The 24,943-nt window shown below is 47.8% G+C and overlaps 1 protein-coding gene across 1 annotated transcript; it reads left to right on the top strand.

Annotated features, from left to right (window-relative positions):
• Window positions 1–1,670: 1,670 nt before the first annotated feature.
• Window positions 1,671–24,786, top strand: frem3 (Fras1 related extracellular matrix 3). Its single transcript, XM_053855624.1, has 24 exons — window positions 1,671–6,675; window positions 6,763–6,852; window positions 13,295–13,441; window positions 13,960–14,190; window positions 14,273–14,398; window positions 14,477–14,728; window positions 17,299–17,448; window positions 17,520–17,729; window positions 17,798–17,995; window positions 18,060–18,224; window positions 18,314–18,496; window positions 18,755–18,885; window positions 19,760–19,918; window positions 20,489–20,792; window positions 20,873–21,004; window positions 21,072–21,403; window positions 21,585–21,777; window positions 21,843–21,947; window positions 22,016–22,143; window positions 22,205–22,339; window positions 22,406–22,532; window positions 22,598–22,785; window positions 22,854–23,000; window positions 23,609–24,786. The coding sequence occupies exons 1-24, from the start codon at window positions 1,671–1,673 to the stop codon at window positions 24,161–24,163; spliced, it is 9,393 nt and encodes a 3,130-aa protein (XP_053711599.1). The 3' UTR covers window positions 24,164–24,786.
• Window positions 24,787–24,943: the final 157 nt, after the last annotated feature.

Below are 24,943 nucleotides of genomic sequence, written 5' to 3'. Positions count from 1 at the left end.
GACCGGAGCAACTGGGGTCCTCGGCCCACAGACTCAGAAAAGAGAAGGGGAATCTTTCGTTTCCCTATTCTGCAGTTCATCGGTCACAAAATGACTGTTAAAAGAAGTTTTCAGGAAAACTTAATACGACAAAAAAAACCCACATTTTTGTGCTTCGGATTTTCCATCTGAATCCGGTGGACGGACCAATGTTGTTGCGGTTGAGGGGCCACTCACACCAGCTGTCGCCTCCTATACGTCCCATAATTCCTTAAAAAAAAAAAAGAACATAAGTGAATGTGAATTTTCTCCTGGATTCTAATCCCTCGCAGCTCATGGAGGTCATCTCCCACGTTCAGAGAGAGTTGCCGAGAGTGAAAGAAATGTGTGAAAATGCAGATCACATCATCAAGTGTCAGCCTCCACTCAAACCGTGGTCCATACAAGGGCAGCAGGTATTTTTATCTGAACTTGACCTTGTGCACTATCTTGAGTACACATGCTCACATTCTCACCTCATCGCAGAGCAGCCCGACTTCCTGTTTACATCTCATGTGGACTTGAAAAAATAAAATCACACACCTTCTTTATTGAAGTTAAGAAGGTTTTTTTCTTTTTTTTAAACCCATTTAAATATACACTCTGAATTCAATGTAATAAAGTTCTCCACTTCACCACAAACTCAGTTTTGTCCTACTGCACCACAGAAGATTTCTGAAGACTTGCTGTTGTCTGCATTTGTGTTTGTGTGTGTGTGTGTGTCCACCTGTGCGACCAGCAGATGCGGGTCATTGTCTCTCTGTGTGGCTGCACTGGTGCCACTGCGTCCCACTGTGACAACCTCGGAGCTTTACTGACTCAAGACCGTAACGCTGAGGATTTGGGAAGATTAGAGTCACCTCTCCTTTGCCTCATTTTGTTCAGCTAAATATATTTTTAAAACAGCAACAGCGCCTCATTCACTTTCACTGTCCAATTCCAATATAATAATACATTCACAATAGATGAGATCTTACACCTGCTGTCTGTATTTAACCATAAAATACTCATCTTTCTGCTCCTTTTCTATCCTTGAACCATTGAACTGGGACAGGGTTTTTTTTTTGTATGATGTGGAATTAAAAAAAACATAATCTAAAAAAAATGTGGTGGACTTATACTAGCTTTTATTAAATATATTTAGGTCTAAAATTCATGAGTAATTCTGTGCTCTGAATTGTTTTGAAAATATGTTTTTAAATAATATATAAGAAAATGAGAGCAGTGAAAAGGTGAATCAGTTTACTCATTTTATCTTAAAATGCATGAGACAGGGTGGAAAAAAGTGAGTTGTGCTCGGGTGTTTCTGGACTGCCCTCACAGGAGTTTGTTTTAGGTTGGTTCCTGAGGTTAAGTGCTGGTTGGGGGAGCGCTTTCCCGGTGCTGTCCAATGGTCGTTCTTAATTTAGCCATGGGGGCAGGAGGCTCCCTCCCTGCGCTGACAGAGGGAGGAGTCAGCGTCAGACACAGTGTAGCGTTTCATTATTACCTGCTCAGTCCTGCAGCCTCCTCCTCACTTGTGTGTCTGCTGTGCTCATGCAAACACTGCCAGACACAGAGGAGCACCCATTCTTTTCCGCGTCACCACCAGCAGGGAGAGGCACCCGCCGCTGTCCGGTCTGCATCTGACTGCGAGGCAACTAGCAGTGGAGATGGCTGGTTGTCTGCAAAGTTGTGAGGCACTTCTGAGATGCCTTGTAGCCGTTGCTCTCTTCTCCACACTTGCAGAGGCAGAGCCCTTTGACCCCGTTCACCTCTACCACCACAGGTCCGGACTGAATGAAGACAACATCATCCTTGCCAACAATGGAATCAGGGTTCCACTTGGGAGGTCGGTTTTTCTGGACCCCGTGAATGACCTAGTGATCGACATCCAGCCTGGCGACCGCTGCCACATCACGGTTCTGGACAACGACCCGTTGGCCCAGAAACCCGGGGCGCTGACTCCGAAAAAGTTCCCATGCTCCTTTGGACTGGATGAAGTGAAATACACTCATTTTGGATCCCGGAGCCCAAACAAGGACCGCGTGAAGCTGCAGCTCCGTTATGACTCTCAGACAGACACAGTCATCGTTCCCTTCATGCTGGAGGTGGAGGTGGTTTTCCAGCAGCTGGAGATCTTGACCAGGAATATGCCTTTGAACGTCGAGAAGCTCAACGGCGACAGCAACCCGATCGACAGAAAGGCCCTGGAGTTTTCCTTCGAGGACGGGGTCACTCAGTGTAAGATGACCACTCTCGTCGGAGCCGGCGGTCTTCCCAGGTACGGTGTTCTTCTAAACGGTCCCGGCAGGGGACACATGGTTGACTGTGATGAATTTGTGAAGCAAGGCATCCGATACAAACACACGGCTAGCACCGAGTCGCCCAACAGAGACTATATTCCGATGATGGTTGAGCTGCAGGATACTGAGGGCAACACGATCATGCAGGAGCATTTTCAGATGATGGTCAGGATCAGAGAAGGTGCGGAGAACACGGCTCCCAAACCCAGCTTCGTATCTATGATGATGATGGAGGTGGATCAGTTTGTGATGACGGCCATTACGACGGACATGCTGGCCGCCGAGGACGTGGAGACCCACCCAGACGATTTGATCTTTAACATAACCTCGGCTCTGGGTCCACAGCAGGGTTACATCATCAGCACAGATGATCAGAACCTGCCCATCACCTCCTTCTACCAGAGGGACATCAAGGATCTGAAAATAGCGTACAAGCCGCCGTCAGAGGATTCAGAGACGGAGAGAATTTTCCAGCTTGAGTTTGAAATTGTAGACTCGGACGGCGCTGTGTCGGATCCCTTTGCGTTTATGATTGTGGTGAAGCCGATGAATACCTTGGCACCGGTGGCGACCAAAAACACGGGGCAGCTATTGTTCGAGGGGCAGTCCAGACCTCTCTCCAGTGGGCAGAATCTAGAGATAAGTGATGAAGACAACCTTGAAGATGTGAGGATCACCGTCATTGACGGCTTGAAACACGGCGAGTTGACCATTCTGGGCTCCAGGAAGAAGTTCTTCACACCGGCCGAATTAGACGCTGGAGTCGTCGTGTACCAGCACGACGGCAGCGACACCTACAGCGACAACATTATTTTCCGAATGAGCGACGGGAGTAACGAGGTGGAGTTCTTATTTCCCATCACGATTGCGCCCACTGACGACGAGCCTCCGATTATCAACGCCAACACCGGCATGGTGCTGTTCAAAAACGAGGTCATGCAGATCTCCCCGTTCATTCTGAGCGCCACCGACATCGATTCAGAAGACTCGACCATCAAGTTTATTTTGGAGCCGCCGTACTCCAGTGTAGGGGAGCTGCTGCTGAGGCAGGTGGAGCCCCCCGCAGACCCCTCGCTGTGGAAGTTCAGTGAGACGGACGAGATGTTCGAGCAGGTGGTGACGGAGTGGTTTCAGCAGGATATCCTCGATGGAAAGCTGTTTTATCGCCACATCGGGCCTCACAGCACGACCACAGTGACAGACCTGTTTGTGTTCCGCGTGCAGGACAACAACGATCCCCCGAATCAATCGGGCGAACACACCTTAACTGTTAAAATCCAACCTGTCGATGATATTTCCCCAGAGCTCCTTCCAGGCACGACCCTCCACATGACCGTGCAGGAATACGAGCTGACGTACTTCCAGAAGAAATTTTTGTGTTACACTGATCTGGATTCGGACGATAGGGATTTAAAGTACACCATCACAAAGCCTCCAACTGATATAGACGACAACAACCCAGCGCCCTTGGGTGACGTCGTGCTGACGGACAACCCTGATATCGTAATCACAGAGTTCACGCAGGCTCAGGTGAACCACCACAAGGTGGCCTACAAGCCTCCAAACCAAGAACTGGGCATCACCCCTAAGGTAGCTCAGTTCACATTTGTTGTGGAAGACACTGCCGGTAACACAGTGGATGGGTTGTTTACGATCTTCCTGCAGCCGGTCGACAACAAGCCCCCTCTCATCACAAACACAGGGTTCACTGTGATGGAGAGAAACGCTTACGTCCTCAGTAAGAAGGACCTGTACGCCACAGACACAGACACTGACGGTGAAAATATCATCTTCACGATCACCCAGACGCCTCAGTTTGGACACCTCCAATATTTGGGCGTTGACATGTCAAATGGCGAAACCTTTGTGCTGGAGGACCTCGCGAGTGGCCACGTAAGTTACATCCACAACGGCAAAGAGTCACAAAGTGATGTCATCAGAATCGATGTCAGTGACGGGTTTCACGAGGTGCCCATACATATCAAGATCGCAATTGATCCCGTTGACGACGAGACGCCGACTATCGTGCTTCCAGACGGGCTTCTTGGCGCCTCTCTTGACGTTCTTGAGAACGGCGCGACAGAAATCACCAGCAATGTCATCCAAGGTCAGGATGAAGACACGGACGACCTGAGGCTCACGTTCATTGTAGAAGAAGCTCCTAAACTGGGCGAAATCTTGCTCAACGGCGCTCCCACCGAGAGATTCACCCAGGAGGACATCATTAACGGAGCTGTGGTGTACGCGCATACGTCTGGTGAGATCGGGCCGGTGAAAGAAAGCGACTCCTTCAACCTGACTCTGACTGATATGTCGGAGCAGTGGGTGGTGGGTGGGAACAAGGTCCAAGGGGTCACGGTCCATGTAACAATTCTCCCGGTGGACAGTATTCCACCGATTGTTAGCGTTGGGGAACAGTTTGTTGTCGTTGAAGGGGAGAAGAACGTCATTACCCTCGACCACATTCAAGCAGAAGACATCGACACGGACAATGAAGACATCCAATGCACTATTATTGTCCAACCGACCTCTGGTTATGTGGAGAACATATCTCCAGCTGCAGGCTCGGAGAAATCCAGAGCAGGCACGGCCATCACTGCCTTTGATATCAAAGACATCGCACTCGGCCACATATATTACGTCCAAAGTATCCACAAAGGCGTGGAACCTGTGGAGGACCGCTTCACCTTCCGTTGCTCCGATGGCATCAACTTTTCCAAACGCCACTTCTTCCCAATCGTCATCATTCCAGCCAATGATGAAAAGCCAGAGATCTATGTCCGGGAGTTTGTGGTCATGGAGGGCATGAGTCTGGTCATTGATACACCGATTCTGAATGCTGCTGATGCTGACATTCCTCTGGATGAGCTCCACTTTGAGATCATCAAACACCCGAAACACGGCACGATCGTGCAGCAGTTGAGCACAGGCACCATCCCTGTTGACAGCTTCGACTTGGAGGAGATAAAGGAGGGGTCAAATATCGTCTACGAGCACGACGATTCGGAGACGGAGGAGGACAGTTTTGAAGTCAGGGTGTCGGACGGTAAGCACAAGGTTGAAAAAACTGTCCTTATTATGGTCATTCCTGTTGACGACGAAACACCAAGAATGACTATCAACGATGGTCTGGACGTTGAGATCGGTGAGACTAAAGTCATCGGCAACAAGATCCTGAAGGCAACAGATCTGGACTCTGAAGACAAAGCTCTGACGTATGTTGTCCGCTACGGCCCGGGCCAGGGCTACCTGCAGCGCCTCAGCAAGCTCGGCAACGTCGTCGGAAACATCAGCCTGGGAATGAACTTCACACAGGACGAAGTGGACAATCAGCTGATCCAATACGTCCACACCGGCCAGGAGGGAATCCGGGACTTGCTGAAGTTCGACGTCACAGATGGAATCAACCCTCTCATCGATCGATACTTTTACATAAACATCGGAAGCATCGATATGGTTTTCCCAGACGTGGTGAACAAAGGGGTGACCCTGAAAGAAGGAGGGAAGGTGACGTTGACCACAGATCTGCTCAGCACCAGTGACATCAACAGTCCAGATGAGTTCCTCAGCTTCAGCATCACACGAGCACCCAGCAGGGGCCATCTCGAAAGCACCGACTTCCCCGGCGTCCCCATTTCCACCTTCACCCAACTGCAGCTCGCTGGGAACAAGATCTATTACATCCACACCTCCGACGACGAGATGAAAATGGACAGCTTTGAGTTTGAGGTAACAGACGGCTACAATCCAGTCTTCCGTACCTTCCGAGTGTCCATCACTGATGTGGACAATAAGAAACCCGTCCTGACAATAAGCAGACTGGCCGTGGAGGAGGGGGAGACCAAGCTCATCACGCCATTCGAGCTGTCGGCGGAAGACCGCGACACACCGGACAACCTGTTGCGTTTCATCGTGACGCAGGTCCCGGTGCACGGTCAGCTCGTTTTTAACAAGTCGCAACCGATCACCACGTTCACCAAGCAGGACCTGAACGACAACCTCATCAGCTACAAACACGACGGCACTGAGACCAACGAAGACAGCTTCTCTTTCACGGTGACAGACGGCACTCACAACGATTTCTACGTTTTCCCCAACACCGTTTATGAGACACGCAAACCCCAAATGATGACAATTCACATCAACACGGTGGACAACGGCGTGCCGCAGATCGTCGTCAATAAAGCCGCGGCGTCGTTGAAGGTCCTGCAAACGGGTCACCTCGGCTTTGTGATCACGAACAAGGCCCTGCGGTCAGAGGACCGTGACAGTCCACAGAGGGTCCTGAAGTACACCGTGTCCCAGCCGCCCCGGCATGGCATCATCATCAACAACGCCTTGGGCAACGACAGCATCAAGACCTTCACACAAGGTAAGAAAGCTTCTGCACACAACCTTCTTCTTCTCAATCCATCGCTGTAAAGTCAACGTCCATTAAAACTTCTGTCCCCGCCAACAGCCGATATCAATGAGATGAAGATCTGCTACGTGCTGAAGGACACTAGCAACGCAACTAGCGACATCTTCCACTTCACCGTGGAAGACAGCGGTGAGTGCCTTTTTATGCCATGAAACACATAGATATAGGAGCACGATTCAACGCGTTCTCTCAGATATGATCTGTCCTCTAATGCCCTCCTTGATTCTAGACTTTTTCTCTGTCAATCTCGGGGTGTTTGCATCACAAAGACTTAAGGCAGTAGGCCATGACTGACACGGCAGCCTGCTGAAAGGGTGACAGCTTCAAGTTAAAAGTAGGAGGGGTGTGGGCTAAACACTGAATGAGTCTGAAAGGAAACATTCTCCATGTGTTCGACCTTTGAGATGAAACCCTCTTTTTCTCAAGCAATGTCAGTAAAAGTTTCAGTTGTTGAGGTTTTTTTCTGTGCGGATCCTTAAACTGCCCGAAGAGAAACTTCAAATATCTCGAATCCCTTCTGTTTGCCTTCTATCTCGCCCAGGCCACCTCATGTTAAGCCATCCGTTTTGGTGAGTTCAGGGTTCAAACGTACAGATCTTCCTACACGACACAAACATCATACATGCCGTTGAAAGAAACACAAGCAAACACAAAGCAGCAACAGGACGGAGATGGAGTCACAGATAAATGTGAAGTGAAGTGTTGCAGGGGTCAGCCTTGTGGGGAAGTGGAGGCATCTCGGACATGAAGGGGCTTGTGTGGGGATGAGCGCTAATGGCCGGCTTATCTGTCGGTGAATCTCAGTCGGTGGACTGTTGGTGAAAGAGAGATTCTTCAGCAGATTATCATAGATTCTAACCCAGTTCTCTGGCTTTCATTGTGGATTCCTTGGATTTTATTGCTGATTTTCTGCCTGTGACGGTTGTAAAAAGACCTGCTGAGGCTTCCCAACTTACTTCCCATATTTTTAAATCACTCACACACATTTTCTGGGGGAGCAGAATTGCTTTACACCATTCATTGTCAACATTGAAAAGTAAGACGCAAAGCTGCTTTGGATGTGTGTTTCAGTAAGTCACAGAATTTTCTCTGTGCAAAAAAATAAAAAATAAAAAAAAAAAATATATATATATATATATATATATATATATATATATATATATATATATATATATATATATATATATATATATATATATATATATATATATGTGAATTATATTGTGTTGCATTCGACTGATATTGGGCTCCAAAGGCAGCCAAACCAATGCTTCACACAGTGCATGTGTCCGCATGCTTGTGGTGTGTGGTGTGTGTGGTGTGTGTGGTCACCACAGCTGAAATGAGCCCGTCGTAACTGTGTAACAAGTGTTTTACTCAGGGGTCATAGTGGACATTTGGGTTCACACGCTGTGGACCGACTGGTCTCGAGAAACATTTGGGAGAGAAGCAGTTGTGTTGCAATGTTTTAAATGCAAAGGGACAACACCTTTATGGCCCTTTATGTAGAGCTTGAATTAAAATTGGTGTCTTTAATGCTGGGGGCTATAATACATGTAACCACTGAACATACCTTTTTTGCTGAACTAGAATTGAAGCGTAATTTCACTTCTACTCATAATATGTTTTGTTAATTTCAGGCAAATTGATGCACTTTAAGTCTTTTCTATAACAGACAAAAACAATGTTAATAAAGCTATTCTTCATTGTAAGTTGATATATATTACTTTTGTTTTTCTTTTCTTTAATGTTAACAAGGATACAGGTGAACTTATAATAATTTAATAGACAAATGATACTATTTACAGAGGCGGAGGAGAGTTGGGGGCGCGAAACATTTTTCTTCCTCAGGGGGGCGCAATAGAAAATAATTGAGAAACACTGCAATAATGTGAACTGCATGAAAAATATTGTTATTTCCCCTGAACAAAACAAGACAAACATTGTCCCCTGTAAAACAAATCTTGTCAGAGGAGATTATCAGTGCATCCTGGCCAAACAAAGCATCTCCTCCACGATCTTAACTCGCCTCTATAAAACTGCATTTACCCAAATCTTGTAGCTTTAGTGGCCCCCAAAACGTGACTCTCTCTGTCAGTGAAAGAATGTCCATTAGGAAAGCAATAAAGTGTCAGCAAATGACCAGGTCAGCCAACTCCCTGCAGCCATTCTCCAACACTTGAGCCGTAAATAGTTGCGTTTACAAGCAGGTACATGACTCGGCCGATATCTTTGTTGTGCTGTCAGTGAGCCACAGGCAGGGAGGAGATGGGTCTGCTTTGTCAGCGCAAGTGCGGGCGTAGATGCGTCACGTACTTGTATTGATACCTACTGGCCTGTTCGGTGTCAGGGACATAGTGATGGTGTCAAGAAGAGGCTGGCGCAGTTGCTCACGACTTTACAATAGGTTGCCGACAACAACATGGACGGAAGAGGCATCAGTTCAGTGCAACTTCTTTATTTTCAACTGCAAATGAGTTTCATGTGTTTTCAGTCATACGAAACGGAATAGTTTCTGGAGGCTACATTTAAACATGGATCTGAGACTCATGCAACAGGACACTGGAGGACACTGAACTGAAGTAATCGTGAACGTTTTTAAAAGAAAGCGGAAAAGCCTTTATCGCGGCTTGACTTGGTCTACAGCGTTAACGTTCTCCTCCTGGCTGTGAAGCCGGATCATCGCCCTCGTGTGTTATGTGATCGTGGGGGAGAGCGGGGAGAGGAATGCACTTCCTCCGAGACTCCAGACTCCAAGTCCATAGACACGGCAGAGCCTGAGGGGACGTGGTATCCCAAACAGACAGGTGGGCGTACGTGAGAGGGAAGGCTATCTGCTTTCAAAGCCCTCCGTCAAACTGAGCCCTGCTCTGCGGAAATACAAGCCAATCTCTCCTGCAAACGCAAAAACCTTAAAGGCTGAAGGAATAGTCATGCGGCTCTAGAAGAGACGATATTCGCGGTCGGACGTTTGGCAGAGGCAGACAGGCGCATCACGCCCAGACTTCCTCGCGGTGTTTGTGGTTCTTACATTTCACCCGTGTCGACATCAGAAGGAGATTTATAGGCCTTGGTGCCAGGGTGCGTGCCCCCCAGGAAGAGACCAGCTTCAGGCCTTTCGCACCCTGTCTGGCACCTCTCGCTTCTCCTCTTTTTAATCTTGTTGTGACTCATCATTTTAGGTTTCAACAAACCTCCTCTCTACCTGTGCTCAGGTTCTGACACCCCTGTCCATTAGCTCTTTACTTTCACCTTCAGTTAAGCTACATTGCATCGTGTTGTTTTGGCTTAGCTTTCAGTGCAACTAGTATAGCAACTACACCACATTCGTTCACAGCAACATGTCAGTTACACCAGGGGTCCAGAACCTGTTTGATCTGGGGGCCCAGCTCTCTCAGGACAAATGGACCCGGGGCCCATTCAGGCAATAGAACTGATTCATTGCTCTTCATTTGAGATCAATAACTATATTTAATCTACATACACAAGACAAACTGAAACCTTGTGAAATAACATGAATCCATGTGATCATCGCAAAGATATTTATTTGTCATAGAAAAGTCCAACCAGCAGCAGAACCAGGCGCAAGTCATGTTGATCAAATGTACTAAAGAAAAAAATACACTTGATGAGGAAATTGAATACAATTCTGAATAAAGTAAATATGTATTAAATATCATAAAATAATATATTTTATTTAAATTCCAAAGAAGATACACGTAAAGTGTGAATGAAACTATAGCCATAAAATTTGAAAACTGCTTCAAAAGGTGTTTTCATGAACAGTGTTTGCTGTTTCTTCTCATGAACTTCTCCATAGTTGGTAACTATCACAGATTTGCAGCTGTCAAGTCAATTCAGTGACTCACTACTGCCACCATACGTGGCTAATGTGGTAAAACTGAGCGTCTCGCGGCCGAAAGGTGTAAAACAAGAAAACTTCTAGCGTCCCTCTAGGAGCCGCTCGCGGCCCACGTAAGAACCCTGTGGTTTAGAATCTCTGCTTCACACCATGTCCCCTGTAAATAAGCCTCTAAAGCGAAATGGGCCCTCGGTGCAGCCAACAACATTGGAGTGGCACTGTCGATCATAGCTGCGCGGAACTGCCCCATATTTAGATGGGCAGGAAGATTAATGAGGAAAGGCAATAATGGGAATGTGTGTCACTTGATGTGGATATTCATAGAAGGTTGCCGCGTCTTGCATCACGCCGGTGAACGCCAAGGCAACACGTCGGCCTTCCGTGCCAGCGACACACAATCCTCGCATCTATGTATGGTGCATTCAGCGGCGCTGTGGGGTAAATAGGTCCCACAGAAGGAAGGGTGCCCTGCGCACGGAGGAGGCGACGCTCGGCGGCTAATTCAAGGTTCGGATGATGAAGTTAGGGAGGAAAAAAGGGAGCCAACACTTCCTTTTCTCTTCGACTAGTGGGTGGTGGCCCAGCAGATCTGGCCCACCCACCCGGCCAGTGGCCCGCTCTCAGTTGTTCCTCCCATGAGTGAACAAAGCTGACAGCAAGGGGGAGGTTAAGGGGACTAAAACTGTCACCCTGCTACATGCCGTTTGATCCAACTTGGCTGAAAGAAAAACAAGAAGCAACCACACAAACTATTGCTTCCCTTTAGTATGAGATGCTGATAAAAATGAGATCACACTTCATTCTTTATGACACTAAAGGTCGACTCCTGTACGACTCTCAGGTTGAAAGACATCACCGCTGAGCTCTTCCATTTGTAGTTAAAGAATCCAAAAGCAGAAGTTCCAGTGAGTGAAACACGCCTCCGCTGACTCGGCTCTTTTTCTCCCCCATCATTCCTTGGTTATTCGTGATGATAACTACAGTCCCAGCTCCGCCACATACCAGACCCATTCAGCCATAACACACTTGCCGCAGCACAAACGTAGCAGCCACGACCGCCGTCTTAAGACTTTCTTGGCTTTGTCTTTGTGTCTGCGACTGGGTTGGATTACTTTATCTGGGGCAGAGAAGATGAATCAGCTCCTCTTATCTCCTTGTTTTCAGTCACACTGCTTGTTCGGCACAAGTCTCAATGTACAGAAACAGACATGACACTGTGTCAGGATACATGTTGCCAGTATTTTTAGACGCACCGGCCGGAAACCCGATCGTGGCGGAGGAAGAATCACTGATGCTAATCTGTGAACTGGAGTCCGGCGGATATCTACAGTTCACTAAAGACATGACACTACAGGTCAATTACAGACATTTTTTATCTAAAAATTACTTAAATGTATTGACCTTCGTGGCGGTGCGACCAGAGACCAACTAGAGACCAAATATTTTGGCTAACAAAGCTGGTGTTGTCAATATTTATAAAGATCTCACGGCCAGTTTGGGGCTTTTTTTTCTCCTCGTCTTTCTAAATAATCTTCAGACAAATATTAAACTACCTGAAGGGCACTAATTCTCGCTCATAATAACAAGGGAAGTGTTTCTCCAGTGGACATGAAATCACCACCCTGAGGCCAGACGACCGTGATTTAACAAGTGCTGTCTGTACAGAGAGGCAGCAGCTCAGAGGCTGAAGACGCCGCTGCTTCCTCTGTCCAAGACTCCGCCTTCCTTCTGCGGATGCCATCAGACGTTTGTGATCTTGCACTTCCAGTTGTTATTAGGAGGGTTGATGTCTATTTTTGCGACACAAGCGACTTCAACTTCCCCTATCATCCTATTGAGCTCGAAAAATGGTATTTAATTTTACAGATTAAATAAATGTAGGGCAATAATATTGAGTGAAAATCTCACTTTGACTGGGAACATTTAGGATGGTGGTCACTGACTGACTGAGTACTTTTAGAGTTTTTAGACTCTGTAACGCACTACATATCATTTGACGGACGATTCAAATGACCACGTAAAGGATCACTGCAATACTCCCTGTGCTGCATCGTGTGGACATATAAGTTGGAGGAAGTTGCCCCCCCCTTACTATCCTTAGGAGCCCAGTGTTTTCATTCTGCCATGAAGCATAAAGCCCTCTGCCTTTGACTGTCAATGGAGCACAACAGACACAACGCTGGTTTGGTGTGTGTCCAGGAAAACACACACACTACTGAAAAAAAAGCCCAGTTCAGTTAAAAGTACCATTAATATCTGTGAGTAACTGAAAGTCCTGTTGACCACTGTTCAAAGCAGGTCAACGGGGCGGCTGTCTCCGTGTCCAGTGATGCAGGACTAAAGAGAGACTGCCCTCTCTTGCCTCCCTGATCTGAAGAACCCACTGACCATGACCCACTTCACATCAAAAGTTGAGGGTCACTGAGATCCTCTAACTGAAGCAGTGTTGGGCTGCCATTTAAAGAGAGAGAGAGAGGGGGAAAAAAACAGATTGTCGGACATGAAACATCTCTGAGCCGCTCGGCAGAGTTAGTGACCAGAAGAGATCTCAGAGCTTTAGTTTGGAGGATTAAATAAGTCATGAGATAGCTGGGATTAGGGACTGGACATATAGTTTACGGATTAGCCGTAGGTGTTTTTTGTGATGGGTTTGAAAGAAGTGAATTGTTTCTTGAATGTATGCAATAACAATTGGATATATCTCTGCAGGTGGAAACAAACTTCAGCCTCAGCCTTTCAGGCTCAACTGGGCTTGGATCTCCTTGGAGAGGGAATATTACCTGGTGGACGAGGACGCCAAGTTCTTAGAGGTGACGCTCAAACGGCGAGGATACTTGGGAGAGACCTCCTTTGTCAGTAAGTCAATCTCATAGTGTTGTCAATGTCTGACCACATATTATTAAAACAAAGGCGTTAAACCAGGTGTCAAACTCAAGGCCCAGGAGCCAAATTCGGACCACCGAGAATTTCATGCGCCCGGTTGACTTGATATAGATTTCAGTACAGATTTATGAATACAATGATGTGGCGGTCTATGAAGATGCTTGTGCTTAAGATAAGCTAACAAACACAAACATTCAGGGGAATATTTGGTGAATGAAAGGGGTAGAATTCCAGGACCATGACACTAGGCCTGAAACTGGATCATAATGTCTGATCTTGGGATCAATAAAGGACCTAAACTGGCTGGATGGAAAGTATGAGCTGTGAGACAAAGACACTCATGTGATTAAGGCAATGTTTCAACTGCGCCTTTAACCAAGCGCAGCGCTAGGTCGTACATTAGAACAAGCAGTGGAGGAAGTGAGAGGTTGACCACTCACATGTTCTTTCACAATTGCACCAGGCCAAACTTCTGCATCTCCTTCATGCAGGTATTGCCACCAAAGATGGGACTGCGAAGGTCGACAAAGACTTCCGTGGCAAATCCCAGAAGCAGGTCCAATTCAACCCCGGCCAAACCACCGCAACCTGGAAGGTGAAGATCTTCACGGATCAGGAGTTCGAAGCCTCTGAGACCTTTGAGATCCAACTTTCGGACCCAGTCATGGCCGTGCTTGAATTCCCTGACATTGCAACAGTGGAGATTGTGGACCCCGGAGATGGTAACATAGACTCTTTGTAGAATATGAACACAAATTATTCTGTCGAAGGCGATTAATCCTTGCTTCTTTTGCCTGAAAACAGAGTCCACCGTGTTCATTCCTCAAGCCGAGTACAAGATTGAGGAGGATGTCGGGGAGCTGCTGGTGCCGGTGCGTCGGTCTGGTGATGCCAGTCAGGAGCTCATGGTTGTATGTTCTACTCACCAAGGTGAGATATCGACATGATTCAGTCAATATGAATCGCTGTTGATTTCCTAACCCTCTTTGTTATCCGCTAACCCCTTAGCCACAGCCACTGGCACCGTACCCAGCACGGTCCTGTCCTACTCGGATTACATCACCCGACCCGAGGACCACACAAGTGTGCTGCGCTTCGACAAAGACGAACGTGAGAAACTCTGCCGCATCATCATCATTGACGACTCCCTGTACGAGGAGGAGGAGAGCTTCAACGTGACGCTCAGCATGGCCATGGGCGGTCAAGTGGGCACCAGCTTCCCCACTGCCAAGGTCACCATCCTGCCAGACAGCGATGACGGTGAGTCCACAACACAACCTCTAAAATATTCAGACGCCGAATACAAGGCAGTTACGATGTGAATGTGGACTCTGATCCCGAAGACCAAGTGCGATGGTGAACCCAAACCCTGTCACTGTCGTGAAAAATGAATCTTCTAAAACTGTCATAGGCTTACAAATCCAAGTGAAACCACCATGTGACGGGATGAAAAGTCTGGTCACCTTTCTATCCCGTCTATGGCCTGTAATCCATCAACGTCAGCCACAACAAAAACCTCTTAAATCTTCGTACTATTTTGATTCCTCGCTATTGTCCCTGGCTGAGCTTCGTCCACACAGAGTAACATGAAGCGGCAAACAGGTGTTGAGAGGGAAAGTCACCGCCTCGCTGAACGCCATGTTCCGCTGTCGACCGCTTGACTGATGAAGGCGGTGAAAACTTCTCCTTGAGTGAGCGCCGTCCTCATCGGTATTCAGAGGAGCCGAGGGGAAACAGAGGACATCCTTTTGTCAGTGGAGACCAAAAGGCAGGTGGTGGAGAGAGGGGCTCCATTGTGAAGGGAGCCCACATGACTGGCATGTTTTCCCCCCTTCACTTGGCTCGAAGCTAGACCACATTTTCCAGCTTGAGAAAGGGGAAAATACATCATGACAAATGACTTTTCATGCCATGCAGTGCTTTGCTTGTCACCATCTTATATGTCTTATCACGTTTTTCAGCATTGTTTTTCTTATAGATAGCAGCAATGTATATGGTGTTTATGGATAAATAAGCACCCTGCATTCCCAGACACGCCAGGAGTGTAAACGTCTATTGTACTTCTTGGTGGGTCCCTGGTAACACCCCTAATAAATCCAGCTCATTGTGTGCGTCTGTTAACCCGCGTGGATCCAGTATCTGCTGTGTAAACCTGAGGTGCGGATTCTCAAGCGTCTTTTGTGAATGAGTTTGAGTTTCTCCCGCTGATATTTGGGGTCCACACATCCACACACGCTCACCACCCGGCCGCTAAATAGCTTGTTAAAATGTCACGACGCATGTCCCACATATTTGACTCTGCACCTGTCGTCATTTGCATGGTCGGTTGTGACTTTCTGAAGCTAACTTTCTCTGATGCGTTGTCTCTTCAAGTGAGTCATGAGGATTTCCTGACCACTTCTGGAGACCGGCCAACCTTTCTGACTTCAGAGACCCCTGAACTCCAGAATTAGCTAAAACCGTGCCTAATACGAAAGCGACGACAGATGAATCGACAATGCTTCCTCAGGAATCTAAGTAGCTCCTGTCAGACTCTGCTGCTCCTTCATAGCCGCTTTATCAGATCAGAGAAACGCTGGGAACATCCGTCAGCCTCCGAGCCCACACACACAAACACCGCTCTGATTCCTCAGGTGTGTGCTCAGGCCCCTTGGCACTGAGTTCAGACGCAGATGTCTGGCTACAGATAAGTCCGGCTCACAGAGGGGTGAAGGAGAAGAGGATTGGATCGGTGGCTGCCCTTTTATGCCAAATGTGTGTGAGCTTAAAGGGAACTGATGGTAGATTCCCACAAGGAGGTGAATGTAGGAGTGAATGTAGAGTGTGTGCTGCAGGTGGCTGTTCCTCTATGTGTGTGGCCGCTGCATGTGGGAGGGGTTGCCGAGTGAGTGACGTCTCTCCAGAAGTGAAGAGGTGCCCGGTGCGTGTCCAGCTCTGAATGTGCGCTTCTGTGCAGTTTGGCTGTGACAAAGTCATAAACCAAGTCACGCTCTGTCCCAGACTCGCCTCATCCCTGTCCCAGCTCCAGCCCACAACAGGACATCAAACCCTGGAGTGAGCGCTCCAGCACCTCCCCTGTGACACTCTACCACGGTCCAGTGCGGAGACAGGAAAGGTTTTACACCTCAATATGAAGAGAAAACAGTCAGTAAATGTAGCTAACGGGACACGTCTGCATACAGAGGCTGCGTTATACACAATGACAAGCGCACGTTATGTTTTCTCCGACTTTTTTCGGGGGCGTTCGAAATCAGAAGCAAAAAAATTTTGAAATTTTCGTTCGATTTGTTCAAAGTCTGGGACGTTCAAAAACCGAGAGCGGGCCGCATAACCCTTGCCTATCAATACTAGAACTGGTTCCACAAAAAGTTTGTTGTGTTGTTGTTTTACACCCAAACAGGTCACTTGATGGCCATCTGTATGTGACCGGGGGCGCTGTAGAGTGAACTCTGAGCGCAGTAATAATGAAACTCTAAACGGAATCTCAGTCGTAAACTGTTGGTCGCTGTTTTTACTGCATAGACAAGACCATTCAGGCAGAGAAGGTTTGGGTAGCTCTTGAAACGGCGATAGCCAGGGTCCTTGTGGCACATAGCTAGGTGGGCCTTGTAACAGTAGTATATCTTATCTCCGGATTAGTTTTGTGATTTGTTGTATGGAGGTCACCTTAAATGATTTGTTACTTGCTCAGTGCCCATCGGAAGTTACCCAAAACACTTGGGGAGAGGCAGTCAGCCCAAGTGGTCTGATCCAATAACAGGTTTCCCAGAAGAGGTTCCTGATGGTTCTTGCAGAAGAACAACACTCATTGTGCTCTCATTCTTTCCCAGAGCCATCTTTGTATTTTGGAGAACCTGAGTATGTTGTCGACGAGAGCTCTGGCTATGTGGAGGTGAAGGTCTGGAGGACAGGAACCGACCTGTCCAAGACAGCGACCGTCACCGTTCGCTCCAGGAAGAGTGAACCCGTCTCTGCAGAAGGTTTGATGGCTTCCAAAACTCTGTCACCTCAGAGTTTCTGAATGTTATTAATGTCCTTTTTTTCCCACCAGCTGGTCTGGATTATGTCGGCATCAGTCGCAACCTGGACTTTGCCCCAGGTGTGACCATGCAGACTTTTAGGGTGACCATCCTGGATGACCTGGGTCAGCCAGAGCTGGAGGGGCCTGAGACATTCGACCTCGTGCTGAGGATGCCCATGAGCGCAGTGCTGGGGGAACCAAGCAAAACCACCATCACCATCAACGACACCGTCACAGATGGTGAGAGGCGCCGCAGTCTGTAGCGTCTGAGCTACGTTTGTAACCCACTTGTAACCACATTTCCACAGTGCCAAAGGTCCAGTTTAAAGAGGGCAGCTACAAGGTGGATGAAGCTGATGGCGAAATAGAAGCCATTATTTATCGCAGCGGCGACATCAGCCTTAGATCCACCGTGCGCTGCTACACGCGCCAAGGTTCCGCGCAGGTGATGATGGACTACAGCGAGAGGCCCAACACAGACGCCTCCATCGTCACTTTCCTGCCGGGTAAAAAGCCTTTTTTTATTGATTTCTATTGACACTGAGGCTGACCACGGACACTGCGCCATAGGTGAGACCGAGAAGCCGTGTGTGGTCAGTCTGATGGACGACTCCGTTCACGAAGAGGATGAGGAACTTCGTCTGGTACTGGGAACTCCAAAAAGCAAGTCTCCATATGGAGCGTCGATCGGAGAGCAGAAGGAAACCCTGATCACCATCACCGACAAGAAAGACAGTATGTTCTAAATGGGCAATCCTTTCATCTATAGGGTACATTTCCAGTTCTGCTCTGTGACCCTCTGACTTCTCGCCCTCTTGTCTCAGAGCCCGTCATCCGTTTCTCTGAGATCAAGTACAGCGTGCGTGAGCCGCAGGTGAAAGGAGACGTCGCTGTCGTGAAGATCCCGATCTTACGGATGGGAGACACGTCGCAGGTGTCAGTGGTGAGGGTTCACACCAAAGATGGCTCTGCCACCTCGGGAGAAGACTACAACCCTCTCTCTGAAGGTGAGAAGCCGCCTCTGTACGGCTCCTCCACGTCTTCATTTGGGTTTTTTTTCAGTTTGAAAATGTTTTTCTTAGGCGTTTGAGTGTGGGGTACTGGTTCTGTTAAGTAGTTTTGTAGTATTAATAAGTATTAATATTTATTCTGTGAGTCTGCTGCCATTTTTACCAATGAAAAGTACATTTCAGTCAATACAGAGAGACATGTATTGACTTTCTGGAGAGTGAAGAGACCCTCACGCGCCTCACTTTGTGTTTCAGATGTGGAGTTCAAGGAAGGCGAAAAGGAACATTTCGTGGAGATCGAGATCCTGTACGACGGCCAGAGAGAGATGAGGGAGGCCTTCACTGTGCACATGAAGCCGGATGACAACATGATTGCTGAAATTCAGGTAAGAAACGCAGTCTTACAGGTCTTGATTTAGAGGTTTAAGAGGTTTAAGGACGACCTTATGAAACTTCAAACAAGTCCAAAGTTCCAAGGATAAAGAGCTCTTTTTGAAATTGTGTTTCACTTTAGGCCGTACATTAAAAAATAACAATAAAAATAACATTTTTATACATAAGAATACATTTTTAAAAAATGAATGACCTTGAAAAAAAGTGTTTTTCCTTGGCGTGTTTTTAGTTATTTTCTTAAAAAAATAATTCAATTCTGGTTCATGATGTGAATCTCGATTGCTGCTCAAAACTCTTAACTTATTAACTGTATTTTTAAAATGTGGCACAATGACTCAACAGCCTTCCAACGTTCAATAAAAGCCACCTTTACTCCAGGGAAGTGTGTGAAAACCCAGTTGAACTGGACAAAAACACAAAATCCTTCCTCATATTACAAGATGCCTGATCATCAATATGGTTGGTTTAGGCATAAATATGGTTTAGCCAGAGGAATCGTAGTCGACCGAGCGCCATCAGGTCCAACCCCAACATCGGCCATGGCCACTGCTCCTGGACAGCATCTCCAAACGTGAGCGTGGACCATGTGGTGTCAATGGCAGTGAAAATAGCCGACAGCAGCTGGCACTGCTGTCAGCGCGCCTGAGCCGCACCGTCTTTATAAAAAGCTTTTACTTTTGGAATGAGAAGTTGAGGGGAATGTCCCAGCAGGGTCACATAGTAGGTGCCCCTAAAAACAGGAGCGTGACATTCAACCCGAACACTGCGCATCAGGCACGTACACCTCAGAGGTCAGGAATAGACGACGGGGTGTATTTTTGTCGGATGAATATGGGGATGCAGGACATAAATCCACATTTCTCGCAGATGAACAAGGCCATCGTCTATATCGAGGAGATGGACAGCGTCGCTGATGTCACGTTCCCGGCGGTGCCTCACGTGGTTTCGCTGCTCATGTACGACGACACGGCGAAGGCCAAAGAGAATCCCAACCCAGCCAACGGCTACCCTGTTGTGTGTGTGACGGTGAGTCGGACATCGCTGTGAAACTCATATACACTCCAAGATTCAGAGTCTCCATCAAAAAACTATTCAGTAACTCAACTGGACAATAAATACCAGAATAAATTAAATATGAAATATTATTTTGAACTGTAATATTCGACTGCTATTAATGTTGTGTATTGTCATCACGATTGTGTTGTTGTTTTATTAGTTATAATGTTATAATCACTTTTATTGAAAAAAAAATGTTTCTCCTATATAAAAGTATTTAAATTAAAAAAATAATAATTTGAAACATTTTAATTGCGTTATTAATCATGATTTTTTTGTTTTTTTTTTCGTGTGAAAAATATTCTCTCAAACGATATTTGAATTTCTTTGGGCAACCTCATGCCTGATCTCTGGACACTCGCGTGCGGTGTAAAAAATTGCAATAAAATCTCACCTCATTGCTTGTTAATATATAAATAAATGTGTTTTTTAATAAGCCTGAAATATGAATACTCTATAATATTTCAAGATGATGAAGCAGGGCCTTACATAGCACTGAAGTGTCTCCTCCGTTTCCGTAACATCGATGCTTTCTCGCAGGCTTGTAACCCCAAATACCACGACTTTGACAAAACCGGTTCCATCTGCACGGCGGAGAACATCAACGACACCCTCACCCAGTACCGCTGGAGTGTCAGCGCCCCGACCGGCTCCGACGGCGTCACCAGTCCCATGAGGGAGGTGGACACCAACACCTTCTTCACCAACACCAAGTCCATCACGCTGGACTCCATCTACTTCCAGGCTGGATCTAGAATCCAGTGCGCAGCTCGCGCCTTCAACGCCAATGGAGATGCAGGTCTGGAGCTGTCCAGTCCCGTCGTCATCATCAGCAAGGAGGAGGGTGAGCTAAAAGGAGGTTTTTTTTTTCTATTTCAAATTCGATTTTCTGGTCGAAAATAAAACCGTGGGACATTACTGCAGGTATGTGTCAGCCACGTATCCCTGGAACCGTCGGAGCGGAGCCGTTCTCCGCGAAGATCCGCTACACTGGCCCCGACGACCCGGACTTCCCCAACCTCATCAAACTGACCGTCAACATGCCCCACATGGACGGTAAACAACAACGGTTCTTTGGTGTCAAACCCACAGCAGGAAATCCTAATCATGTCCTGGGACGCAGGCATGCTCCCGGTCATCTCCACCAGGCCTTTGTCCAACTTTGAGCTCACGCTGAGCCCGGACGGAACCCGTGTGGGCAACCACCGCTGCTCCAACTTACTGGACTTCAATGAGATCCAAACCGGCCACGGCTTCATCACAGACGCCACCAAGAACCCGGAGATCATCGGCGAGACGTCGGCGTATCAGTACAGCACCGTCATGAGATCCTCCAACTCGCTACGCTTCTACAGGAACCTCAACTTGGAGGCTTGTCTTTGGGAGTTTACCAGCTACTATGACATGTCGGAGCTCCTGAACGAGTGTGGAGGCTCCATCGGCACCGACGGGCAGGTGGGTCTGAAGACGAGCTCGCAGAGCGTTACTGTTCTTTTGGGTGTCAAACTATCCCCTCCAAGCTGGACCTTCCATGTATGTCCTTCAGCTCCACTCTGAGTCTCTGACTGGACGTCTACCTGACCTCTGAAAACCATTATCTTAGAGGCATTTTCCACGTTGTTGCTGTGAAATCTAGGTGCTGAATCTGGTGCAGTCCTACGTCACCCTGCGGGTTCCCCTCTACGTGTCCTACGTTTTCCACTCTCCGGTGGCTGTGGGCGGCTGGCAGCACTTCGACCTGCAGTCTGAGCTCAAACTCACGTTTGTGTACGACACAGCAATTCTGTGGCAGGACGGCATCGGCAGCCCGCCGGAGTCGGAGCTGCAAGGTGCGCTAGCGCTGGCGGTGACTTTAGAAGAGAGGACTTTTTGTAACTTTCTGTTTGGTCTGCAGGATCCATGTATCCAACTAGCATGCGAATCAACGAGGAGGGTCGCCTGGTGGTCAACTTTAAGACCGAGGCTCGCTTCAGAGGGCAGTTTGTGATGAGTCATCCAGGTGGGAGACTTGAAGCTACGTTGCTCGGTAGCTTCCTCGAGCAACCTCATATTCACGTCTGTCTTCAGGAACCAGCATGTCCTCCATGGTGATCTGCGCTGACCACCCCGGCTTGACCTTCACTCTGGCTCTGGTCAGGACTGAGCCCACATACAACCAGCCCATGCAGCAGTGGAGCTTCGTGTCCGACTTTGCTGTGAGTCCCTTCAAACACACCCACGACTGCAGACAGAACCAACCTATCTTGCTGTGTCTAGGTGCGGGACTACTCAGGGACCTACACGGTGAAGATGGTGCCATGCATCGCCTCCCCCAATGGGGAGTTCAGCATCCCCCCGGTGTGCCACCCCAGAGAGCCACTTACGTTCGATATGGACATTCGCTTCCAGCAGGTCGGCGGTTACACCTGACTCTTCTAGTGTTTTCTGAACTTCATCAAAATGTCGGTGAATCATTAGGTGAGCGACCCGGTGGCGGCAGAGTTCAGCCTCAACACTCAGATGTTCCTGCTGTCCAAGAGAGAGCTGTGGCTATCGGACGGTTCTATGGGCTTTGGAGAAGGTTCTGATGCTGCTTTCACAGAAGGTACCGCACACCCACCGACTCCAACAAGGCATGAGATGAGAAGACTCATGGTTTTACTGCCTCAGGCTCGACCATCTATGGCCGAGTGATGGTGGACCCGGTTCAGAACCTGGGCGACTCATTCAGCTGCAGCATTGAGAAGGTCTTCCTATGCACCGGGGCGGATGGCTACGTCCCCAAATATAACCCCACGAACAAAGAGTACGGCTGCCTGGCAGACTCCTCGTCGCTGCTTTATAGATTCAAGATTTTGGTGAGAAAGTCTGCACCTGTTTCTTAGCCGTCAGGTGGAATCCATTCTAAAATAATGTCGTCATGCAGGACAAGGCCCAACCAGAGACCCAGGCCTCGTCCTTCGGTGATGTCAATTTTAAGGCCACACTGGCTCAGGATACAGCCGGGGCGCTTCCTCTGGTCAGACAGCCGGGATCAGATGGGTTTGCCTTTTCATCCTCCCCGCTCTTCCAGGTACCTTCTAAGTTCCTCAACATAGGCTTAAGAATTCTGACGCACTGTTTCCGCCAAGCAGTCCAGGTGTCCCCACTGAGGACAGTAGGGAAGGGATGTGGGCAATACTGCAACATTACGCTGTTTCATTCATTGTTTTGACAACAGCAGAGTTATGACGTTGAAGTACAGAGTGATGAACTACGGGACAGTTTCCAAAGACTGGAGACGAATGATCGTCTTTCTAGCATATGGAGGCGACAACGTTCTCTACATTATCTTCTCCGTTGGGAGCAGAGAAATGCTTGCACGTATTCATTTATCCATGGGCTCAGTTTTGTTTTGTTAGCGCTTACCAACAACAATGGCTGCTGTCGCCGTCGACTACAATTTTGAGAGCTTGTGAATAGCAATCATTTGCGTCCTCCAGGTATCGTAGCAAGTGACACCAAGAGATAGTCTATGTCTGATCGGTTATTTCGCCGATGGGTACATGAGACATCGGACTGTACGGTGGTGCATAGATGTTTGAGTGACACTCAAGCATCAGAGGCAGGAATGGGCTACTTAGTGATGAGCGTTGCATTGAAAAGCCTACAAGAACGGGTGACGGATTTTCTGCGTTCCAGGTCGCTGCAGGCCGAGAGTGGTTCATCCACACCATCTACACTGTCCGCTCCAGAGAAAACGCCAACCGTAACATCGGCAAGCGCAGCATCGAGTACCACAGCATCTCCAGCGTTGAGGAACCTCAAATCACCGATGTGGCCCCCGGGCGCCACCGCCGAGCCGCCCCCAGCCTCTCCAACCCTGCTCTGGCCCAGGACATTGGCGTGGAGAACAACAGAGGCACCAACATCCAACACATCGCTCTGGACCGCGCCGACCGCCTGGTGGTCAGTCAGCGCCAGCCGCTATATCCGGGCCGTGACGCATACTTGGAGCGCCCTCTGCTGGAGAGCTCCAGCAGAGACTCAGCGGACAGCTCGACTCTGCCCTTGTTAGTGGGTATTGCTGGTCTGATCCTCTTCATCTGCTTGACCGCCATCGCTGTTCTCTTGTTTGCGCGGCGTAAAAGAAAGGAGAACAAGAGCCAGTTCCCTCCATACACAACGTCGTCCTGTTCGGCCTACAGCACCGGATCGGACCGCAAGTGGAACAGCTCAGACAGCTCCGAAGTCTAATCGTCTAACGCTCCGAAACACTTTGGAAGACTCAAATAGTCTCGTTCACTGCTGTGCCTTCGTTTCCCAACACGTGTAGCACTGAAAACGGCCAAATCCGAAAACAGCAAATTGTCTGTGCCTGCAGGTCCTCGACACAACAGCCTCTGACCAGGAGGCTGCTGAGTGCGAACCTGCTTCAATGGTTGTAAAATATTACTTTTCCAATATTGGATGATACATGACAAGTTTCATCGCAGAAACATGAGGAAATACTTTCCTAGTTTACCAACTTTTTTTTTTAACTCATTCTGTTTTGTGTCCAGAAAAATGTATGAATGTTATTTGAAGATGACCTTAATGAATGAGCAGGTTGGAATTAAAGCGGCCCACTGTTGAGTATTATTAATGTCAGAGAAAAGGGAATGTAAACGTCAAGCTGAAGCTGACCATGACTTTCACTGCGGTACGGATGGCAAAATGTGCAAAAGGAAATATGGAAATTATCACACCCTGGTGAAACTTGAAAATGTACTGATGTCTCTGGTTTGTTGATGGATATAAATGGGCGACAATATATATATTTTCACGTACACATTGATGGCTTTTTAGTCTGTTACGCTTTGTGATGTTAAAATTGCGGTTCATTGCCAATGATAAATGTTCATTTTGTGAATGTTTTATTTAAAAAGGTGCAGTAAGTAGTTATTTTTTGTTAACTGAAAATGCAATTAAAACATTTTTCAATACAGAATCACTGCAAGGCGTTGGGTTTCTTGAGGTGAACACATCAGGTGTGAA

This window comes from Synchiropus splendidus, chromosome 2, assembly GCF_027744825.2.
Source record: "Synchiropus splendidus isolate RoL2022-P1 chromosome 2, RoL_Sspl_1.0, whole genome shotgun sequence".
NCBI classification, from domain to species: domain Eukaryota; kingdom Metazoa; phylum Chordata; class Actinopteri; order Syngnathiformes; family Callionymidae; genus Synchiropus; species Synchiropus splendidus.
This window is presented reverse-complemented; position numbering and strand designations above follow the sequence as displayed.